At 43.6% G+C, this 23217-nt stretch overlaps 1 protein-coding gene across 1 annotated transcript in view; it reads right to left on the bottom strand.

Annotated features, from left to right (window-relative positions):
* Positions 1–10269: 10269 nt before the first annotated feature.
* Positions 10270–23217, bottom strand: part of LOC309565332 (SITS-binding protein-like) — a gene marked incomplete at its 3' end in the record, with an annotated part of 109111 nt that continues 96163 nt past the window's right edge. Inside the window, exon 10 of the mRNA XM_082270246.1 lies at positions 10270–10443. Within this exon, the coding sequence (XP_082126372.1) occupies positions 10270–10443 (174 nt within the window). The remainder of the gene's footprint in view (positions 10444–23217) is intronic.

Raw genomic sequence — 23217 nt, 5'->3', positions numbered from 1 at the left:
AAAAAGAAACCAAACATAGTCACTACATTTAAGGATTAGCAAATTACAATATTTTACATTCATCATTTTGTGGGTTAATCCAAAATTTTGGAAAAGCAAAAGTTACCCACCTCCAGTCTAAAGTCTCAGAAGTTTAGCTAAATATGAGAAATGTTCGCCAGATTACTTCAAAATTTACATTATGTGATAAATACTAAATGATGATGACAACTCTGTCTATCCTGTGTGGGTAATTCCAAGACATACTGAGAACAGATGTTAAATCACATTTGCAGCTGAAGTGTCTTCAACCCAAGATGATAGAAAGGAAACAATATACTTCAAAGGAGAAGTAAGGTCAAAGCTATTTTGGCCTTACTTCACCTATGGATCACAGGAGTACACTTCGTTCTGCACTCCTGTGACCCGTACGCTAAAGTCTGCTGTCAGCTGATGTCACAGAACCGGTCCAGGCTCTGGATTGTTCACGACTTTACAGGATTCACCCAGATGCCTGGACAGGCAGCTGGCTCAGAACCTGAGCAAGCCACTCCAGCCCATTGCTGCTTCAAACCACCGTGGGTCATGCGATATGTTTAAAAAAAGGCTCTCATAAATATGCGATCAGCAGCGCATGTTCAAAACATGAATACTCCGTCAAAGGTAGTGTAAATATGAACAAACACTATTTATTAATCTGAATAGTGATTAAAGTGCTCTGTGCAAATATATACATAAAAAACACTAGATACAGTATATATTAGAAAAGTGCAATCACAGTCCCCACAAAAAGTCCAACATTAGCAATGTGCAGATTCCTATAAATATTTTCCAACAAGTGAACACACTCCTTCAAAAATTCAAAGTGCAAAATCTTCTTGAATAGCAGTGATGATGATACCCTCCGTGCTTGGAAAATGGCAGAAATGCACACTCACCAGACGATGTTGACCCCTCTTATCGTATGGCAAGTAGAGGTCCAGATACAGTGGGGTGAACAAGTATTTGACACACTGCTGATTTCGCAGGTTTTCCTACTTACAAAGCATGTAGAGGTCTGTAATTTTTATCATAGGTACTCTTCAACTGCGAGAGACGGAATCTATAACAAAAATCCAGAAAATCACATTGTATGATTTTTAAGTAATTAATTTGCATTTTATAGCATGACATAAGTATTTGATACATCAGTAAAGCAGAACTTAATATTTGGTACAGAAACCAATTACAGAGATCATACGTTTCCTGTAGTTCTTGACCAGGTTTGCACACACTGCAGCAGGGATTTTGGCCCACTCCTCTATACAGAGCTTCTCCAGATCCTTCAGGTTTCTGCAGTGTCGCTGGGCAATATGGACTTTCAGGTCCCTCCAAAGATTTTCTATTGGGTTCAGGTCTGGAGACTGGCTAGGCCACTACAGGACCTTGAGATGCTTCTTACGGAGCCACTCATTAGTTGCCCTGGCTGTGTGTTTCGGGTCGTCATGTTGAAAGACCCAGCCACGACCAATCTTCAATGCTCTTACTGAGGGAAGGAGGTTGTTGGCCAAGATCTCGCGATACATGGCCACATCCATCCTCTACTCAATATCCTGTCCCCTTTGCAGAAAAGCATCCCCAAAGAATGATGTTTCCACCTTCATACTTCACGGTAGGATGGTGTTCTTGGGGTTGTACTCATCCTTCTTCTTCCTCCAAACACGGTGAGTGGAGTTTAGACTAAAAAGCTCTATTTTTGTCTCATCAGACCACATGACCTTCTCCCATTCCTCCTCTGGATCATCCAGATGGCCATTTGCAAACTTCAGATGGGCCTGGACATGCACTGGCTTGAGCAGGGGGACCTTGCATGCACTGCAGGATTTTACTCCATGACGGCGTAGTGTGTTACTAATGGTTTTCTTTGAGACTATGGTCCCAGGTATCTTCAGGTCATTGACCAGGTCCTGCCGTGTAGTTCTGGGCTGATTCCTCACCTTCCTCATGATCATTGATGCCCCACGAGGTGAGATCTTGCATGGAGCCCCAGACCAAGGGAGATTGACCGTCATCTTGAACTTCTTCCATTTTCTAATAATTGCGCCAACAGTTGTTGCCTTCTCATCAAGCTGCTTCCCTTTTGTCCTGTAGCCCATCCCATCATTGTGCAGGTCTACAATTTTTTCCCTGATGTCCTTACACAGCTCTCTGGTCTTGGCCATTGTGGAGAGGTTGGAGTCTGTTTGACTGAGAGTGTGGACAGGTGTCTTTTATATAGGTAACAAGTTCAAACAGGTGCAGTTAATACAGGTAATGAGTGGAGAACAGAAGGGCTTCGTAAGGAAAAAGTAACAGGTCTGTGAGAGCTGGAATTCTTACTGGTTAGTAGGTGATCAAATACTTATGTCATGCAACAAGATGCAAATGTATTATTTAAAAATCATACAATGTGATTTTCTGGATTTTTGTTTTATATTCAGTCACTCACAGTTGAAGAGTACCTAGGATAAAAATTAGAGACATCTACATGCTTTGTAAGTAGAAAAACCTGCAAAATCGGCAGTGTATCAAATACTTGTTCTCCCCACTGTAAGCCTGTAAGATCTCCTTGATCTACTGTAAATGGGATGCTTGACTTGTCCTCCCAGAGGGTCCTTTCCATACACTGGCAACTTTTAGATAGGGATCTCAGGAGCCACAGACATGAAAAAAGATATTCTCCTCATAGTGTAATAATTAAAAATTATGGCATTTTCTTTATAATTAGACCCAAATAGGACAAACACTGTATACAGCATTGGCATAAAGACAGTTCTGATTTTGTCAATTCTATGACGAAACGCATCAAGCTGACACGCAGGTCGCTACGGTTTGCACTTCAGCCCAGAATGCACGCCACTCCAGGCTCTTCTGATGCGGCGTGACTCCCTTGTACAGTGCGGGAAGCTGCACAGGAGTTTTTTTTAAGCTTACGAGTTCATCTTTAGGCCAATGCTGTATATTATGTTTGCCCTATTGGGGCCTCATTTAAAAAAAACTGCCATCATTTTTAATTATTACACTATGAGGAGAATATCTTTTTTCATGTCCATGGCTCCTAAGATCCCTATCTAAAAGTTGCCAGTGTATGGAAAGGACCCTCTGGGGAGGAGATCATGCTCTGCTTCAGTATGTCACAGTACATGTTGGCATCCATGGTTCTCTCAATGAAAAGTAGCTCCTCAGTGCTGGCAGCACTCATGCTGTCCCAGACCATGACACTCCCACCACCATGCTTGACTGTAGGGAAGACACACTTGTCTTTGTACTCCTCCCCTGGTTGCTGCCACGCACGCTTGACACCATCTGAACCAAATAAGTTTATCTTGATCTCATCAGAACACAGGACATGGTTCTAGTAATCCATGTCCTTAGTCTGCTTGTCTTCAGCAAACTGTTTGTGGGCTTTCATGTGCGTCATCTTTAGAAGAGGCTTCCTTCTGGGACAACAGCCATGCAGACCAATTTGATGCAGTGTGTGACGTATGGTCAAAGCACTGACAGGCTGACCCCCCACCCCTTCAACCTCTGCAGCAATGCTGGCAGCAATCATATGTCTATTTCCCAAAGACAACCTCTGGATATGACGCTGAGCATGTTCACTCAACTTCTTCGGTGAACCATGGCAAGGCCTGTTCTGAGTGGAACCTGTCCTGTTAAACCCCTGTGTGGTCTTGGCCCCCGTGCTGCAACTCAGTTTCAGGGTCTTGGCAATCTTCTTATAGCCTAGGCCATCTTCATGTATAGCAACAATTATTTTTTTCAGATCCTCTGAGAGTTCTTTCCCATGAGGTGCCATGTTGAACTTTCAGTGACCAGTATGAGAGAGTGAGAGCGATAACACCAAATTTAACACACCTGCTCCCCATTCACACCTGAGACCTTGTAACACCAACGAGTCACATGACCCCAGGGAGGCTAATTGGCTAATTGGGCCCAATTTGGATATTTTGACTTAGGGGTGTGCTCACTTTTGTTGCCAGCGGTTTAGACATTAATGGCTGTGTGTTGTGTTATTTTGAGAGGACAGCAAATTTACACTGTTATACAAGCTGTACACTCACTACTTTACATTGTAGCAAAGTGTTGATTCTTCTGTGTCGTCACATGAAAAGATATAATATAATATCTACAAAAATGTGTGCAGCTGCTGTTCCCCAAGTGAAAGAAGTGAAAGAAATTTACAATCAAAATATTACAGTGCTTGCTCAAACACCATAAGGTTTAAAAATAACATAACGACATATGTGTCAAAGGACATGACCAAAGTCTAATTTCTTCAGTGTTGTCACATGAAAAGATATAATGAAATATTTACAAAAATGTGAAGGGTGTACTCACTTTTGTAAGATACTGTATCTATATATTAAAAGTCAGCAGCTACAGTATTTGTAGCTGCTGACTTCTAATTCCCCGCCCCCCCCCCCCCCAGCTGGAACACAGCTTTAAGGTTTCTATTAGACAAAACCAAAATTAAAGCATCACATTAAGAACTTATAAACTTTGAAAAAAAACACGGACCCAAACTATTATGGTTTCCTTTTAAGGGGTATTTGGGGTAAGTTTGTTCTTGTATATTTTTTACTATAAAATAACGATGGAAATGAAATAATGATGATGCCCACCAAGTCACCTGACATTTTGCAGCTTTGGTTCGACTACAGTTCTCTTTTAAGTCCCTTTTACTCAGTGGTGTCTAGGTGCTTTGCATCCCTCCCAGCGTTTTAGAGAGACAGGTGCAGCATCCAACCCCATTCTCTGCAGCCAGTAAAGATTTTGACAAGCTGCGGCTGTATGGGGCTGATTGCAATGAGTGGTACTTGCATTTAGGGCCCTATATGTTCAGGGATAAGTGATTGGAATTCAGGTCCCTGAACACATAGGGGCCTATGTATGAGTACCACTCAATACAATGTTCAGCCCTCCCCAGCTACAGTCTACCATAGATTTTACCAGGCTGCAGGCAGTGGGACTGGATGCTGCATCTGTTCCTCGTAGGCACACTAAAGCCCCGTACACCCGATCAGATTATCGAACGATCTGTCGTCCGTTTTTTGTGGCATGCTAGTCTGATATGGAAAGTGAAGAGGTTATTTTCATATGAATTTTCCCGTACGACAGAATTCTACTCCAGAAGTGATGTCATGTGTTTGATTGCTTTGTATGTGTTCTTTCGTCTCTGAGCATGCCTAGTCTTGCTCTTAAGATTTTTTTCCGTCAAAATCTGTACTAATGAGACGAAAATCGGACGTTGTATTACGGACAACAAAAATTTTATAGCCTGCACATCAGGATTTTGTCAGTCGAAAAGTCGGACTTGGCTGTCAAAAGCACCATACTAACAATCTGAAAATCGGCAGATCGGTCGTCGGACGAATTTTCCCTACAGATTTTCTTATCGTGTGTACAGGCCTTAAAGCTGGATACACACTATACAACTTTTGTTGGTAGATTTCCTTTAGATTTATCTTCAACTATGTAGTGCAAGGGCCATAATGATTGCATACTAATTGAAAGTGTTTCGATCTGACCTCATATTATATGGTTTTGGTAAGTCTGAAGGAGAAAATCTAAAGAAAATTGTATAGTGTGTATTCAGCTTAAGGCTCCATTCACACCTATGCAGTTTGCTTTTGAGCGTTTCTGGGGTGCTTCTTGCTGTGCTTTTTGCATTTTTTATTGTGTTTTTGCAGCAATTTGCATTTTTTTATGCTTTTCTTTGGCAAATTTGTTGTTGGGCAGATTAAAAAACACAAATTGTGGCAAAATCATGGTAAAACCGCACTACATGCTTTTCTGCAGCTTCTCCATTGAAGCCTATTGAACCAAAAAAGTAATGTTTTGTGTTTAAAAAAGTCCCTGACCCTTTCCAAAAATGTAGAGGCACAGAAATGCATTGATGTGAATGTGTTCCTTGGGAACCAATGTTAAAAATAATGTCCTGCGTTTCTGCAAAAAGCATAAAAAAACACATTGGTGTGAATGGAGCCTAATGCCTCGTACACACGCACCGATTGTTGGCCGACCGATCGGCCGTCTTTTGTCCAGTGTTGTTGTGTTGCTTGAAATGTGCTCTAGACTTGCACTGGACTTTTGTTGGCCAACAAAAACCAACTTCAAAAGTGTCATGTGATGGTTTACTTTCCGTGTGTTTTTTCTTCTCTGAGCATGCCCAGTCTAGCTCATCTGATTTTTGTCTGCCGAAATCTGTACTGACTGACGAACAATCGGCCGTTCTGTGCACGACCAACAAAAATTTTATAGCATGCACACCAGATTTTGTTCGGCCGAAAAGTCGCAGTCCTTTGTCGGAAGCATCATACTAACAAGCCGAAAATCGTCCAATCGAACGTTGGCCGAAAATTCACGGCCAACAATCGTTGCGTGTGTACGAGGCTTTAGATGCTAGAAGGGATGCATATCAGCTGTACACCCAGGGGCGTAACTACAGGGGTTGCAGGGGTTGCAATCGCAACCGGGCCCCATGCTCCAGGGGGCCCATGCAGCTCCCCTGTACACCTGGATAGGAGGGGCGGCGGGGGCAGCATTTAGAGGAATCACTGTCCTCCTTTTTCCTCCTGTAGCTGCAGGAGGAAAATGGAGGAGATTGGTTACTCTGTATGCTGCCCCCGCCACTCCTCCTATCCAGTTCACTTGTGTTCTGCTGTCTTTGGGCCCCTGTGTGCTTCCCTGGTCCCCCGCCCCTACTGTGCTCCCTCCCCTCTCCTGTCGGCTGCTGCAGGGGATGTGTCATAATAGAGAACCAGGAAGGGATCAGTAAATATGTAATTTACCAGCTCCTTCCTTTTCTGAATGGACAGAGTCATAGTCAGTGACACTGTAAAAAAATAAATTAAAATGATAAGAAATAATACAATTATAATACCAAAAAATAAAACCTACTGACACCAGTGGGTGAACTTCCAGGATCGCAAAGGTCACACTTGCGACCGGGGCCCTGGCATTCCACCACCATCGGGAGTCCCCAAGATGGCAGGAAGGGGGCCCAGTGCAGAACTTGTGAAAGAGTCCCCCTGCGGGACCGTAATAAAGGGCCCCGAAATGAGACTAAAGGGCCCCAGGATCAGTGGGAAGAGCCCCAGGCTTGAAAGGAAGGGCCCCGGCCAGGGATCCGGGGGGCCCTTGATGGTTTCTTGCACCAGGGCCCTGAAGGTTCTAGTTACGCCTCTGTGTACACCCCTGTATGCAAGGGCCCAATTGTTTAGAGATTTACATGTGGAAAAAAAAAGGCAAAAAAAGCATAAGAAGGTAAAATGTAAGACTTTAATAATGTTACAACCAAGCATCAATACTTAAGTTATATAAAACAGACTTGAAGGAGTGTTGGATTGGCTTGTCTATACAAAGAGGTAGATAACCACAGTTTTACTTACTTAAACATTCTTAGAAATAAATAGAGCAGTGTACAAGTTGATTTTCTTAGCTTCACAACACACTATGATTTTAGATTATATTTTAAGCTGCTGTGACATGTCACAGGAGATCACATACAAATTATATTCCCAGGCAAATTAAGAAGTAAGTACAATAAAAAATATGGTTATAGTTATCATGTTCTTGTAGTGCCAGGGCAAAGATAAAGCAGCCATAGCTGTCCATGCAGCTGCTGTGGGGTTTTAAGGATCTTGGGGCCCATTCTGCGCCTGAAAAGGGATTGTTGGCTCAGGGGTTGAAAAGTACAGACTTTTCAGTGCATTGATTACACATAAACACATCCACTAGATCCAAAATGGTGTCCAGGAAGACTAAACTTTTCTCTCATACAACATAGCATAAGCCTCTGCCTGCACCTCCCTACCATAGAGTGACTAGGTCATATTTTCCGACTATATATTTCCTCACAGTGTTAAAGTGTATTAGTAGAACCCCAATAGTGGTGCATTATAGGCTGCCTAACTATGCCCATCTGTGTTAAGGCAGGAAAACAACCAATTTTGTAAGTATTATTAATCACCTATCTACTTTCTTTATTCTTACTCAGGATGTAAAAGTATCTAGTATGTCCATTGGGAAACGGTTACCATTCCTTGTTGGAAACTGTAACAAATTGATATAGATAGTCAAGGATGTGTCTATAGCTCTCCCCTGGCAACATGAAAAGTAAGAACATTTCCCACTGGACATATTTATGTGATAACCTGTACACACATAATGTAAAAAATTAGGGCATGAATACTATAAACAAGAATGATCATTTTACTGCTTGTCTTGTGTAGCTTATCAGAAATATGGGGTTGTATTTAAGGAACCCATAGATATTCTACAACATTAACAAATTAGGGTTCAACTTAGTAAATATAAGACATTTCCTTTGAATTAAGGTATGAAAAAAAGCTAGGATGGGCAAATATGATTAAATCTCAATTTAAAAGAAGGGAACAATAAACGTCACAATGATCCCATACACAGGCAAATATTTGCAAGTAGCTTTACTTGAACAGTTTTAGCTACATGATCTGTTTATTTTCAGATTGGGTCTAATATGACCTAGAAGCTAGATTTCTTTATGGTCTCAGAACTGGGGAAATGTAGAATTAAAGTGACACCTTTTATAGTCTAATAAAAATTATGCAAATGGTAGACTCCTGAGCTAGGTAAAAGCTACCATTTCAGCTGTTTCCAAATGTTTTTTTTTTTAACAGATGATTAGAGCCGGAGGCTTAAAAAATATGGGCACGGGACGCTGAGCCCATCCACTTGTGACATTAGCAAATGAACATTCGCTTTTGTCTTCCTGCTTCTCCTCCCGACCAATCAGGACAGGAAGCGGTTCCTAAGTCTGGATTGGCCGGGAGGAGAAGCAACCGGATTGGCCAGGAGGAGAAGCCAGGGAAGCCGTGTGCCACCTGGATGGGGTAAGTGCGTGGCTGGCGAGCCAGCGAGCAGGCAGAGGGGGGAAAGGGGTTTGTTCGCCTTCCTTCCAAAAAAAATGGACCACCAGCTGCCACTGGTTTCCACTAGTCCAATTTAGGCTCAATGGGCATTGGTTTATAGAGAAAACCAGTTGCAGCTTGTGCTCCATTTTTGGAAAGGGCGGCAAACAAACCGACACCTGCTCGCTCGCCGCCCACCCACCAGCCCCACACTTACCCCATCCAGGTCCCGGGTGGCTTCCCTGGCTTCTCCTCCCAGCCAATCTGGTTGCTTCTCCTCCCGGCCGATTCAGACTTTAGAACTGCTTCCTGTCCTGATTGGCTAGCAGAAAGACAATAGCAAATGTTCATTCGCTAATGTCCCAAGTAGGAGGGCTCGGGGCATAGTGCTCTGCGCCCCGAGCCCAACCTTTTTGAAGGCAATTAGAGCCTCCAGCTCTAATCATGTGTTTTAAAAAAACTCCTAGAACGTGATGCGTCCAGCGCTTCACATGGAGATTAGTGGCTGACGCATAGAGATTAGGGGGACGGCGCCCCTTATGGACCGGCCGCCGCTGGTGCAAACAGAAAGACAGAAGCTGCCATTCCTTTCTTGTTTTTAGTTGCAGGCTCCAGCGCTTATCCTGGCTTTACTTCTAAGTCTGCCTTTGGAACAAGTCTGAAAGGTTTGCAGGCCTTTTTTGCATTCTAGATTCAGGTCATTTGATCACTAGATTGGAAAACCAGGATTGGGATCACAGCCCTTGACCTTGTACCTCTAAAAACAAGCTAGCATCTTTATTGCTCTTCTCACAGGTTCCCCAAACAGGAAACATGTACTGAGGGAAACGCAGACGCGCCATTGCTGACACTACCTCCGATTAGTTGCATGGCTGTTGTTGGCTTCAGTGCTTTCTGCTAATCATGCACATCCAGAAAGGCAGAATAAATCTTACAAGCTCCATACTTGCTGCAGATCAGTGACTCAGGAAGCAGTGAAGGAACTGTATGAGAGCCAGGAAACTAGCATTTCAGGAGAGGTCAGCAATGCTGCCTCCGTACTCCCTCACCACAAGTTTATTTTTTTTACTTGGATACTCGGACTGCACAGGGTCTTTTGGCAGTATATGCCTGCCAATATCTTTGATCACCTCTAAATATTCCTCAAATTTTATTTTCCATTGACATGCCTCAGCACAACCACCACTTGTATACTGCTCATCAACTTAAACATTCGAACCTGGCCTTTTGTTCATCCAGTTTTGATGACATAAAGTCATCAGATATAATGATCATTTGTGCCACATACCTTGACCCATTATGGAAAATATACATTAAATCACTTGTACTGGCAAATGAAATCAAATGGCTGTGAGTACCTGTAACCGTTTTACATATATTAGATTTTCTTTATAAAAACTGGAATTTCCTGCAGGTCACAGCTATAGTTTAGTAGCATGGTTCCTCCATCAAACACCTGTGAAGTATTGGTGTCCATCCATCGGAAATCCTTTCCAGGAAGGTAAATATCTCGGTGGAAATGACCTTTTTCAGTAATTGGTGCAATCAGCATCTGAAAAGGAAAGTAATGATTTGCTCAGAGTGGAATTTTAATCTTACAAATGTGCAGATCTGCTCACATTATCTTTCAGGAAATGACTGGGTGTTATCTTAGCAGAGATTTTATTTTATTACATAATTATTATTTATTCCTGAGGAAGTGAATGCTGCTCAGTGAAACATGTTGAGGAAATTCCTGAATCTCTGGATCATCCTAAACTATTGTAAAATATCAATATGTAACCTAAGTAGATATTAAAGTAGATGAGGATAAATTTAAGTGGTTATGTGTTCCTAGTAAACATTTTTGTAAACTGTGGATATATAAGTGAACTACCAGGCTAAGTGTATACTTTTCATAAGGTTGTATGCAGGGCTGCTGTTAGAAATCGGGGGGCCCTATACAGCCTACCTGACAGGGCCCCCCTGGCCGAAAGTGATTAATGACATAGATTTAGTAGTCCCTTTCTCTGCATCTCCAGCTGCATGATGAATGAAGTGCTCTTAGGCTTCCTTATTCACAAACTGAAGCAGTTTACTATGCTTCATTGATGAATGGGCACAGAAGTGATTGGTACCGATCGTGCACTGTGTTCACCCAGGAAGAAGCCAGTAAATTACATATTTACTGGCCCCTTTCACCACTCTCCATCCTGAAACATCCCCCTGTGTGCCTGCAGCAGCTGCCAGCGGGAGAGGACGGTAGCCGGCAGTGCTGCAGGGGAAATGAGCACACAGGGGGGCCTGGACAGCAGATGGAAGGGGCGCATGTGTTAGAACCTATCCACCTGCAGTGTTGCCAGAGGAAGGAAGAGGGAAGAAGCTGGCAGTGCTGGAAGGCAGAAGTGGATCAATGTCTGCAATAAGACAGTACAGCCGGCCCTCCTGCTCAGCAGGTGCCTGGGGTCCTCTTTTGAACTGATGGGGCCTGGGCCCAGTACAGGAGGGCTGGCTGTACTGCCTTATCATCGGCCCTGGTTGTATGTAATGTAATTAAATTTGGAAGCTTTTATGAGAAATATTTGATGTATTTTTTGTATGTTTGATAACTATGAGGCACCCGGAAACTTACACTGATACTGTGTTTTTAGAGTTGAATATAAAATTGGGGATGATGGTACAGATAAGATGATCTACTCTTAGGGTTGATTTACTAAACGCAAATAGTGCAGTTCCTCCAGAACTTAGTAAATGAGGTAAAGCTTCAGTTTGCAAAAAATAGCCTAACACATGCAAGGGAAATAAAAAAAAAAATTAAATTTTTGCTTGCACTTGATTGGATGATGGAAGTCAGCAGAGCTTCTGCTCATTTACTACACAAATGCTCTTTGCAAAGTGCACAGTATATGCACCTTTAGAATATCAACCCCATCAAGTCCAGTAATTGCTTTCTATTTTATTGGTGATTGATTGATTGTCCATTCACCAGTGTTCCCTCCATGAGCACCTCCACTAGTAGTTTCCACTATCCCAGTGCTCAAACACCATCCGAGCAATGAGAATTTAACCACTTGCTGACCGGCCGCCGCAGTTATACTGTGGCAGGTCGGCAGGTTCCTGCGAATCCCCGTACCTGTACAGTGGTCCACGGGAGCGATCCTGGGGGTTCGCATGCCCACTCGCCAGCGGGGAAGCCTTTCCACGGAGACAGCAGCCTTGATTGCCGCCAGACATCAGTGATCACTCCCCGAGAAGACAGAACGGTGGTCTGCTGTTGTAAAACACAGCAGACCGTTGTTCTCTCAGGAATCAATACAGAGCTCCTGTGTTTCTTCTATTTAGGAACACAGGTCTCTGTATTGATTTCCTAAGCCCATCCACCCCACAGTTAGAAAACAACCCCTAGGCTCACACTTAACCCTTTGATCACCCAGGGTTAACCCCTTCTCTGCCAGTGTCATTATTACAGTAACAGTGCCAGATTTTTAGCAGTGATTACTGTAGTAATGTCACTGGTCCCCCCAAAAGTGTCAAAAAGATCAGTTAGGGGTCCGATCTGTCCGCCGCAATGTTGCAGTAACGCTAAAAATCGCTGATCGGCGCCATTACTAATAAAAAAAAAAAATAAAAATGACATAAATCTTTCCCCTAGTTTGTAGACGCGATAACTTTTGTGAAAACCAATCAAAATACGGGATTTTTTTTTTGTTTTACCAAAAATGTGTAGCAGAATACAAATTGGCCTAAAATGATGAACAAATTGATTTTAATTTTTTTTTTTTTGGTAATGTTATATAGCAGAAAGTGAAATATATTGTTTTTTATTTATTTATTTTTTTCCAGAATTGTCGCTCTTTTTTTGTTGATAGCGCAAACAATAAAAATTGCGCAGGTGATCAAATACCATCAAAAGATTGTGAGGAAAAAAAGGACATCAATTTTATTTGGTTACAGCATTGCATGATCGCGCAATTGTCTGTTAAAATACCGCAGTGCCGAATTGTAAAAAAATGGCCTGGGGAAAATCTTCTGGTCCAGAAGTGGTTAATGGTACTTTATGGTTTTGAGTGACACATGAGATGATTTCCAAAACCAGAAAAGTAAACCTCAGTTAGCCATACAAACCAGATTCTTCCTTTTAACTGAGACTTGATTGGTTGCAATGGGAAACTGCCTCTTTCTCATTCCAGTTGTTGCAAATTATCTCTACAGCCTACATTAGCTTGGGCATTCTCTATTTCATATACAGCCTACATTAGCTTGGGCATTCTCTATTTCATATACAGCCTACATTAGCTTGGGCATTCTCTATTTCATATGGCATTCTTAACATCTATCATCATGACAACCACTCAAAAAATAGAATTTCATATTAGCGTGATAAAATAGAAGCTCAAGGAACCTGATCCACATGTCACTGGCTCTTTGTGAAAGTGTCATGTTTGCAGCCTGAGCTCTGAATCATTTGAGGCGAGTGCAGATGTTTCAGAGGTTCTCTCAGCAATGGAAACAATGACTAATTGGCCATAACTTCAAAATACATCACTTCTCCTTTTCTCTTTTCCGTTAAAAGGTCGGGTTTGTGATTTATTGATGTGGATGTGTGAAGTAGTCTGGACTTCCAATGGAGTCAACATCAAAGTGTCAGATACTAATATGATCCATAAAGCTGTTTGAATGGGATCATGGCCTAAGATGAGTGATTTCAGCCAATAAAACTCAGGAATGTTTACTACCACAGAATGATGGGCCACAATTCAAACACTGTTCAGATGGAAAAAATTCTCTCCCCAAATCTGAGATATGAGAATTACAGCCATAAAATGAAGTATGTAGAGATTGGAAGCTATGATTTACTTATATAGTAGCTAGCTACCACACATTTCCACAATGAAGACCCCAAAATGTTTTAGAAATACAGTAGGTGAATTCATTAAAAATCAAATAAAGCTTTATGGGGAGTCTAATGCCTCGTACACACGCAACGATTATCGGCCGACCGATCGGCCGACTTTTGTCCAGTGTTGTTGTGTTGGTTGAAATGTGCTCTAGACCGCACACGAATTTTCTCGGCCAACAAAAACCAACTTCAGAAGTGATGTCATGTGCTGGTTTACTTTCCGTGTGTTTTTTCTTCTCTGAGCATGCCCAGTCTTGCTCATCTGATTTTTGTCTGCCGAAATCTGTACTGACTGACGGAAAATCGGCCGTTGTGTTGACGGCCAACAAAAATTGTATAGCCTGCACACCAGATTTTATTCGGCCGAAAAGTCGGAGTCGGTTGTCGAAAGCATCATACTAACAAGCCGAAAATCGGCCGATCGGACGTTGGCCGAAAATTCACGGCCAACTATCGATGCGTGTGTACGGGGCATTAATGTCAGATGAAAAATGGTCCACTGATCTAAACCTCTTTGTGTGGCAACATTGATTGGCCGCACTCCCTGGTCTTATATGTAATATTGTATGGGTTTTCACATCAAAACATTTATGTTGTAGAAAAGTGGTTCTGTTTCCACCCCTGATGAAGGATATGTATTATCTCTGAAACGCGTCGGATGACAGAAGACACTGTACATTACATATTCTATGGAGAATATGACCAGTCTAAATGCATGCCATATATTCTGCGTACACCTTTTAACAAATTATACCTCTTATTCCTTAAAAATTGATCTTGATACATGTTATTTTCAAAGTGCCACTAAGGTCCCACTCTGGGGAAAAAATGTTTTTTTAGTAACATTTCAGGGATGGGGCACTTGAAAAACAGAATATAACCATCACTACTTCTTTTCTGTCTGCATGGGAATCACTTAGCCCTTTATACCAGCGGTCACCAACCATCAGTGTTGTTCTCAATACGCGTTGATATTATTGACTGTCAGCGTGCATTGATACCTGATGCCTCTTCTGTAGTTCCAGCTTCAGTGAAACTCAGAGGGAGGCACTGGAAGTAGTGCAGAGAGCAAGAGGTGAAGAAGGAGGGGACTTCTAATGGCAGGGCTCATCACAGACTGTGGGAGGGAGCATGGAGCTCAAGCACGTGGCCAAAAAAGGAGGCGAGATCCAATAATGAGTAAAGTAAAGAAGCAGTGAGATGCAGAGTGCGAAGATGGGGGGGGGGGGGGGGAGGGGGGCAGAGAGCCAGAGCATTTTGGGTATAAGGCAGCAGTGTGATCTGGGCAAGGTATGCACTATATTACCAAAAGTATTGGGACACCTGCCTTAACCTCCTAGGCGGTAATCCCGAGCGTGACTCGGGGTTGATTTTTCATTGCAGGATCGGTAACCCCGAGTCACGCTCGGGGTGGATTGCAGAGAGCGCAGCGGTGTTCTCTTACCTTATCCTGGCGATCCAGCGATGATCTCTCATTGCTGAGATCGCCAGCCGAGAGTCCCGCCGCTCCTCCGTCCCTCCGTCGGTCTGATCACTTCCTAGTTCCGTTCCCTGCAGCAGCAATGCTGCATGGGAGCGGAACTAGGGAGGGAAATTCAAAAAAAAAAAAAAAAAACGTTACACAAAACACATTTTATATTATACATATATATATATATATATATATATATATATATATATATATATATATATATATATATATGCATGCATATATGCATATATATATATATATATATGCATATATATATATATATATATATATATATGCGCATATATATATATATATATATGCGCATATATATATATATATATATATATATATATATATGCACACACACACACATATATATATAAAATTATATTATTGATTCAATTATAATTTATGCGTTATATATTATATATATATATATATATAAATATATATATATATATATATATATATATATATATATACACACATATATCTATATATAATATATAATGCATGAATTATAATCTAATCAATAATATAATTTTATTATATATATTATATATTAAATAATAAAATAATATTATTGATTCGATTATAATTCATGCGTTTGTGTTTCAAATTTATCACATCTGGGATGTCTACTAGAGTCTTGTTTTGGTCAGGTTTAAGTCAGTAATTACTAAGAATTGTAGGCCTATAATACATAACACCAAATTTCCATGAAAACAATTGTACCGCTTTTGGTATGTAATTCCTGACATAATCATACCGCCAGGGAGGTTAACACGCACATGAACTATTATGGCATCCTAGTCCGTAGGGTTCAATATGGAGTTGACCCACCCTTTGCAGCTGTAACAGCTTCAACTCTTCTGGGAAGGCTGTACAGAAGGTTTAGGAGTGTGTCTATGGGAATGTTTGACCATTCTTCCAGAAGGGCATTTGTGTGGTCAGGCACTGATGTTGGACGAGAAGGCCTGGCTCGCAGTCCCTACTCAAATTCATCCCAAAGGTGTTCTATCGGGTTGAGGTGCAGGCCAGTCAAATTCCTCCACCCAAAACGTTTGCTAATAATATAGTGTATATTGCCAGCACACAATGGGTCTTCAAAATAGTGTCCAAAAATGAATTAAAGCAATCCCATCACAGCAGTAATTTTTCAAAATACCGGGGCCCAGCAGAGCCTTTTGACATGCCTGATAAAGGGGTCCTGCATGGCCTTAAATAGTTGCAATTTACTGTTGTAGTGTAATCGCTTTAAGGCCCCATGCACACGGGACGTTTTTAACGCCGCTGTAAGCAGCGTCAGGCGTTTTCTTTCTGCAGCCTAAAAACGCCCCTCCATGTTATTCTATGGCCTCATGCACACTCAGACGTTTTTGAGCTGTAAGTGGCTTAGGCGTTTTTAGGCTGCAACAAGAACCCACCACCTGCGCGTTCTGAGGACCAGCGTTACAGCGTTAAAAACGCCTGACGCTGCTAAAAGCTGAATAACTTTGCTATAACGTTGCTTAACGTGCGTTAAGCCACGTTATACGTTTTTTTTTCTTCCATTCAAAATCAATGGTTCCCTATGGGATCCTATTGATTTGAATGGAGGTCGCACCGCAACACCGCAAGTCGGATCCGACTTGCGGGGTGACTTGCGCTGTGGGAATCTTGAGGGGGAACGCCACGCCAAAATGGGAAAAAAACGGCGTGGGGTCCCCCCCAGGGTTCCAAACCAGGCCCTTCGGGTCTGTTATGGAATTTGAGGGTAGCCCCATGCCGAAAAAACGGCGTGGGGTCCCCCCCAAAATCCATACCAGACCCTTAACCGAGCATGCAGCCCGGCAGGCCAGGAAAGGGGAGGGGACGAGCGAGCGGCCCCACCCCCCCTGGACCACACCAGGCCACATGCCCTCAACATGGGGGGGTGTTGGTGCTTTGGGGCAGGGGGAGCTCTGCACCCCCCACCTCAAAGCACCTTGCCCCCATGTTGATGAGGACAAGGGCCTCATCCCCACAACCCTGGCCGGTGGTTGTGGGGGTCTGCGGGCAGGGGGCTCATCGGAATCTGGAAGCCCCCTTTAACAAGGGGGCACCCCAGATCCCGGACCCCCTCCCTATGTGAATGGGTATGGGGTACACTGTACCCCTACCCATTCACCCCATAAAAGGCAGTGTATGGAAATAACGACAAGAGACGTTTTGAAAAGTTTATTAAAAATCTTCATCCGACTCTTCTTGTCTTCTCCTCTCCGGGGTCTTCTCCGGGGTCTTCTGCTCTTTTGCTGTCCGCCCTTCTTGTCTTCTCCTCTCCGGGGTCTTCTCCGGGGTCTTCTGCTCTTTTGCTGTCCACCCTTCTTGTCTTCTCCTCTCCGGGGTCTTCTCCGGGGTCTTCTGCTCTTTTGCTGTCCGCCCTTCTTGTCTTCTCCTCTCCGGGGTCTTCTGCTCTTTTGCTGTCCCCCTCTTCTTGTGTTCTTGTCTCCGGGGTCTTCTGCTGTCCCCTCTTCTGCTGTCCTCTCTTCTTTTCTTCTCCTCTCCGGTCTTCTGCTCTTTTGCTGTCGGCTGTCGGCTGTCTTCTTCCTCCGGTCCTCCTCCGACGACGTCTCCGCTGATTATGCCTATCTCCGGTCTCTTCAGCTTATTATATAGCCATTAGGGGCGTGGCCCCGATGACGTCATATGTGACATGAGGGGGCGGGGCCTCCAGATGACGTCATCGGGGCCACGCCCCTAATGGCTATATAATAAGCTGAAGAGACCGGAGATAGGCATAATCAGCGGAGACGTCGTCGGAGGAGGACCGGAGGAAGAAGACAGCCGACAGCCGACAGCAAAAGAGCAGAAGACCGGAGAGGAGAAGAAAAGAAGAGAGGACAGCAGAAGAGGGGACAGCAGAAGACCCCGGAGACAAGAACACAAGAAGAGGGGGACAGCAAAAGAGCAGAAGACCCCGGAGAGGAGAAGACAAGAAGGGCGGACAGCAAAAGAGCAGAAGACCCCGGAGAGGAGAAGACAAGAAGAGTCGGATGAAGATTTTTAATAAACTTTCCAAAACGTCTCTTGTCGTTATTTCCATACACTGCCTTTTATGGGGTGAATCGGTAGGGTTACAGTGTACCCCATACCCATTCACATAGGGAGGGGGTCCGGGATCTGGGGTGCCCCCTTGTTAAAGGGGGCTTCCAGATTCCGATGAGCCCCCTGCCCGCAGACCCCCACAACCACCGGCCAGGGTTGTGGGGATGAGGCCCTTGTCCTCATCAACATGGGGGCAAGGTGCTTTGAGGTGGGGGGTGCAGAGCTCCCCCTGCCCCAAAGCACCAACACCCCCCCATGTTGAGGGCATGTGGCCTGGTGTGGTCCAGGGGGGGTGGGGCCGCTCGCTCGTCCCCTCCCCTTTCCTGGCCTGCCGGGCTGCATGCTCGGATAAGGGTTTGGTATGGATTTTGGGGGGGACCCCATGCCGTTTTTTCGGCATGGGGCTACCCTCAAATTCCATAACAGACCCGAAGGGCCTGGTTTGGAACCCTGGGGGGGACCCCCACGCCGTTTTTTTCCCATTTTGGCGTGGAGTTCCCCCTCAAGATTCTCACAGCGCAAGTCGCCCCGCAAGTCGGATCCGACTTGCGGTGTTGCGGTGCGACCTCCATTCAAATCAATAGGCTCCCATAGGGAACCATTGATTTTGAATGGAAGAAAAAAAAACGCTGCTAAAAGCAACGTGGCAAAACGTGCAATAACGCCAATGGAAAAAGCTACTGAAAGCACGTTTTTACAGCTGCTTTTTCTGGCGTCAGAACTAACTTTGACGTACGTTTTTTCTAACGCCCCGTGTGCATGGGGCCTAATAGATGTTTGGATGCTATTTGGAAGATCCATGGTGTGTTAGTAAATATGTTTTGATTTGTGTTGACTCTGGTTCCCAGCAGGTAGTTGCTACTGCACACACGTTTCCAGCCAAACACGAGAGATGGGAATATTCTACTTAAGACCGTGTGGGGACATAGGAAGTGGGTTTCATGATGCTGGGTGTGATGTAACCTACAACAGGACTGGCACTGGATCAGACAGTGGTGAGTCTTTATGGGACAGCACTAGACAGGAGGTGAGTATTGCAATGAAAGCTACCATTTCTTTTCAATTTTACTACCAAAGAGCCACTGACTTTTTATTTTAATGCCAAAGGTAGAGAAGTACTTACAGACCCTTTTCTTCTGGCTCTTTTCAAATTCACTGAGCATATTCAGTATTTGCTACCTGCTAAAAATCTCGTGGACATATGTTTGTCTATGCAGAAAAAGTGAAATAAAGACGATGAATGCTACTTGTGCTGCTTTATAGAATATAAAATAATTGAGTAGAATAGAATAAAAAAGAATAGAATAAAACTGAATTAAACATAAAAGATTAGAACAGAAAATAAAATAGAAAAGAATGGAATAAAAAAAAAGAATAGAACATATTCTATTCTGTTTATCTATTATTTTCTTTTCTTTTATATTACATAGTTACATAGTTACATAGTAGGTGAGGTTGAATAAAGACAATAGTCCATCCAGTTCAACCTGTGTAGGTGTGTGTGGCTGTACTCATCTCACATACCCCTGAATGTTCTGATCCTTGAGATGTAAGTCTAAGAGTCTTTTGAAAGCCACCATACTACCCGCAGAAACCACCTCTTGTGGTAGAGAATTCCACAATCTTGTAGCCCTAACAGTAAAGAACCCCCCACGTTGCCTGTGGTTAAAACGCTTCTCCTCTAATCGCATTGTATGCCCTCGAGTCCTCATGCAATCCCTTCGAATGAACAGCTTTTTTTCTAAGCTGGGATCCCCATTAAGATATTTATAAATTGCTATCATGTCCCCCCTCAGACGTCTCTTCTCCAGGGAGAATAAATCGAGCGATTGCAGACGCTCTTCATAGTCAAGGTCCTCCAATCCCCTAATTAGTTTAGTTGCCCTTCTCTGGACTCTCTCCAGCTCCAACACATCCCTCCTGAGGACTGGCGACCAGAACTGGACAGAATACTCCAGATGCGGTCGGACCAGAGTTTTATAAAGTGGAAGGATTATAGTCTTATCTCTGGAATACATCCCTTTCTTTATGCATGCTAATATTCTGCTGGCTTTGGCAGCTGCCGCTTGACATTGCATGCTGTTGCCTAATCTATCATCAACCAAGACTCCCAGATCCTTCTCCATTTTTGATTCCCCCAAGGGTTCCCCTCCTAACGTGTATTGTGTTTTTATGTTTTTAGTCCCCAAGTGCAAAACCTTACACTTCTCCACGTTAAACCTCATTTGCCATGTCGTTGCCCACTCTGTAATTTTGTCCAGGTCATTCTGTAGGATATCTGCTTCATGCTGTGCAGTTATTGCCCTGGCCAATTTTGTGTCATCTGCAAAAACTGATAACGCACTACTGATCCCGTCCTCAATGCTGTTTATGAATAAATTGAACAAGGTTGGTCCCAGGACTGAGCCCTGGGGCACCCCGCTTACAACCTCAGACCAGTCTGAGTATGCGCTGTTTATTACCACCCTTTGGACACGCCCTTTAAGCCAATTCCGTATCCAAGAGCAAACCCTGCTTTCGATACCTGCAGACCTTATTTTATAAATTAAGCGCTTGTGGGGAACTGTATCAAACGCCTTAGCGAAATCCAAGTACACCACATCCACTGGTCTCCCCCTATCTAGCTCACAGCTCACCTCCTCGTAGAATGCTAAGAGATTGGTTTGACAAGAACGCCCATTTGTAAACCCGTGCTGATTACTGCTGATGATGTTGTTGTCTTTAGCAAACTCTACGATATAGTCCCTTATCATCCCCTCCAGAAGTTTACATACTATTGATGTCAAACTGACAGGCCTATAATTTCCCGGGATATGCCTCTGGCCCTTTTTGAATATCGGAATCACGTTAGCTTTCTTCCAATCCCCTGGTACATCTCCTGTCCTAATACTGTCAGCAAAGATCAGGAACAGTGGTCTAGATATAACCTTACTGAGTTCCTTGAGTACTCTCGGATGTACGCCATCCGGGCCTGGTGATTTGTTTGTGTTAAGTTTATCCAGCCTTTCCCTGATTTCACCCTCTGTTAGCCATAGTGGCAAATCCTGTGTATTACTACTAACCATACAGTCATGGTCAGTGTACCCCTCCGTTTCCTGTGTAAAGACTGACGAGAAAAAAGCATTCAGCACGGTTGCTTTTTCAGTGTCCTCTGTAACCATCCCCCCATCATCGCTAATTATGTGTGCAATATGCTCTGCCCTAGTTTTTTTGCTGTTGATATATTTAAAGAATTTCTTTGGGTTTTTTTTACTATCCTCCGCTATTTGTCTCTCAAAGTTGATTTTAGCCATTTTGATTTCGTGTTTACTTTTCTTATTTGCCTCCTTGTATAGCTCGAAAGCCAATACAGTGCCCTCTGATTTATATTTCTTGAAGGCCATTTTTTTTTCCCTAATACGTTTTTTAACGTTACGGTTTAGCCAGCCAGGTTTGGCTTTGTCTCTTCTAAATTTATTTCCCATAGGAATGCACTGCAAGATGCCTTTGCCTAATATGTTCCTAAAGCATTCCCATTTTTCCTCTGTGGTCAGGGATCCCAGGGTTTGGTCCCAGTTTACCCTTTCCATCAATGAGTACAATTTTGGAAAGTTTGCCCTTCTGAAGTTTAGGGTTCTTATGTTCCCCACTTGCCTTGTTATATTGTTATTTATACTAAATGTGATCATCCTGTGATCGCTAGAGCCCAGGTTGTCCTGAACTACTACCTCCGAGATTATGTCTGGGTCATTAGTGATCAATAGATCCAGGACTGCATTTTCTCTAGTCGGAGAATCCACCAACTGTGACATGTAATTATCCAGTAAGGTTTCTGTGAATAGGCGGGCCTTCTGTGAGTGTGCAGTCCCCTCTTCCCAGTCAATGTCAGGATAATTGAAGTCCCCCAATATGATGACTGATCCCAATTTTGCCACTTTACTCATTAGTGCTAAAAATTCCAGCTCTACCTCCTCCCCTTGGTTAGGTGGCCTATAGCAAACCCCCACAATTACTTTCCCCTTTTCTCCTTCCCTATGGAGTTCAACCCACACAGATTCTAACTCCATGCTCATCCCATCCGTAATGTCACTCCTTTCTATCACCTTTATATTGTTCTTGACATAGAGACATACCCCTCCCCCTCTTTTTCCTACCCTGTCCTTCCGGTACACCGAATACCCTTGGATATTGGCCAGCCAGTCATGTGAGGGGTCAAACCAAGTCTCTGTTATTCCCACAAGGTCTATGTCATCCTCATGTACTAACATTTCCAACTCATCCATTTTATTAGCTAGGCTCCTGGCATTAGCATATACCCCTCTTAGTTTTACGGAAGTTGAGCGCAATTGGTGGTTATGTTTATTCCTGTTTGGTCTGAGGTTTTCCCGCACAGACCTACCGATTGGCGTTGTGGACCTACTGTCGCTGCTGACCCTACAACTGGCTTCAGTCCTTTGCTCCCTCCTGACTGATTCTACTTCTGAGCCCTCCCCCCCGTCTCCTAGTTTAAAAGCCCCTCCAACTTGGTGGCCATCTTTCTCCCCAAAAGAGCTGTACCGTCCCCATTAAGGTGCAGCCCATCCTTACTAAAGAGCTGGTAGCCGACTGAGAAGTCAGCCCAGTTCTCCAGGAACCCAAACCCCTCCTTCCTACACCAATTCCTCAGCCACTTGTTAAGTTCCCTAATCTCCTTCTGCCTCTCTTGTGTGGCTCGAGGTACAGGCAGTATTTCAGAGAAAACCACCTTGGAGGTCCTTTTCCTCAATCTATTACCTAAGTCCCTGAAATCGTTCTTAAGGATCCTCCACCTACCTTTAACTTTGTCATTAGTGCCCACGTGCACCATGACCGCTGGGTCATCCCCAGCCCCCCACATCAATCTGTCTGCCAGATCTGCGATGTGCCGAACTCGGGCGCCCGGTAAACAACAT

The sequence above is a fragment of the Pelophylax lessonae genome (genome assembly GCF_965119305.1).
Source record: "Pelophylax lessonae genome assembly, chromosome: 10".
NCBI classification, from domain to species: domain Eukaryota; kingdom Metazoa; phylum Chordata; class Amphibia; order Anura; family Ranidae; genus Pelophylax; species Pelophylax lessonae.
The sequence above is the reverse complement of the archived record's forward strand: the minus strand, read 5'-3'. Positions and strand labels throughout refer to the sequence as shown.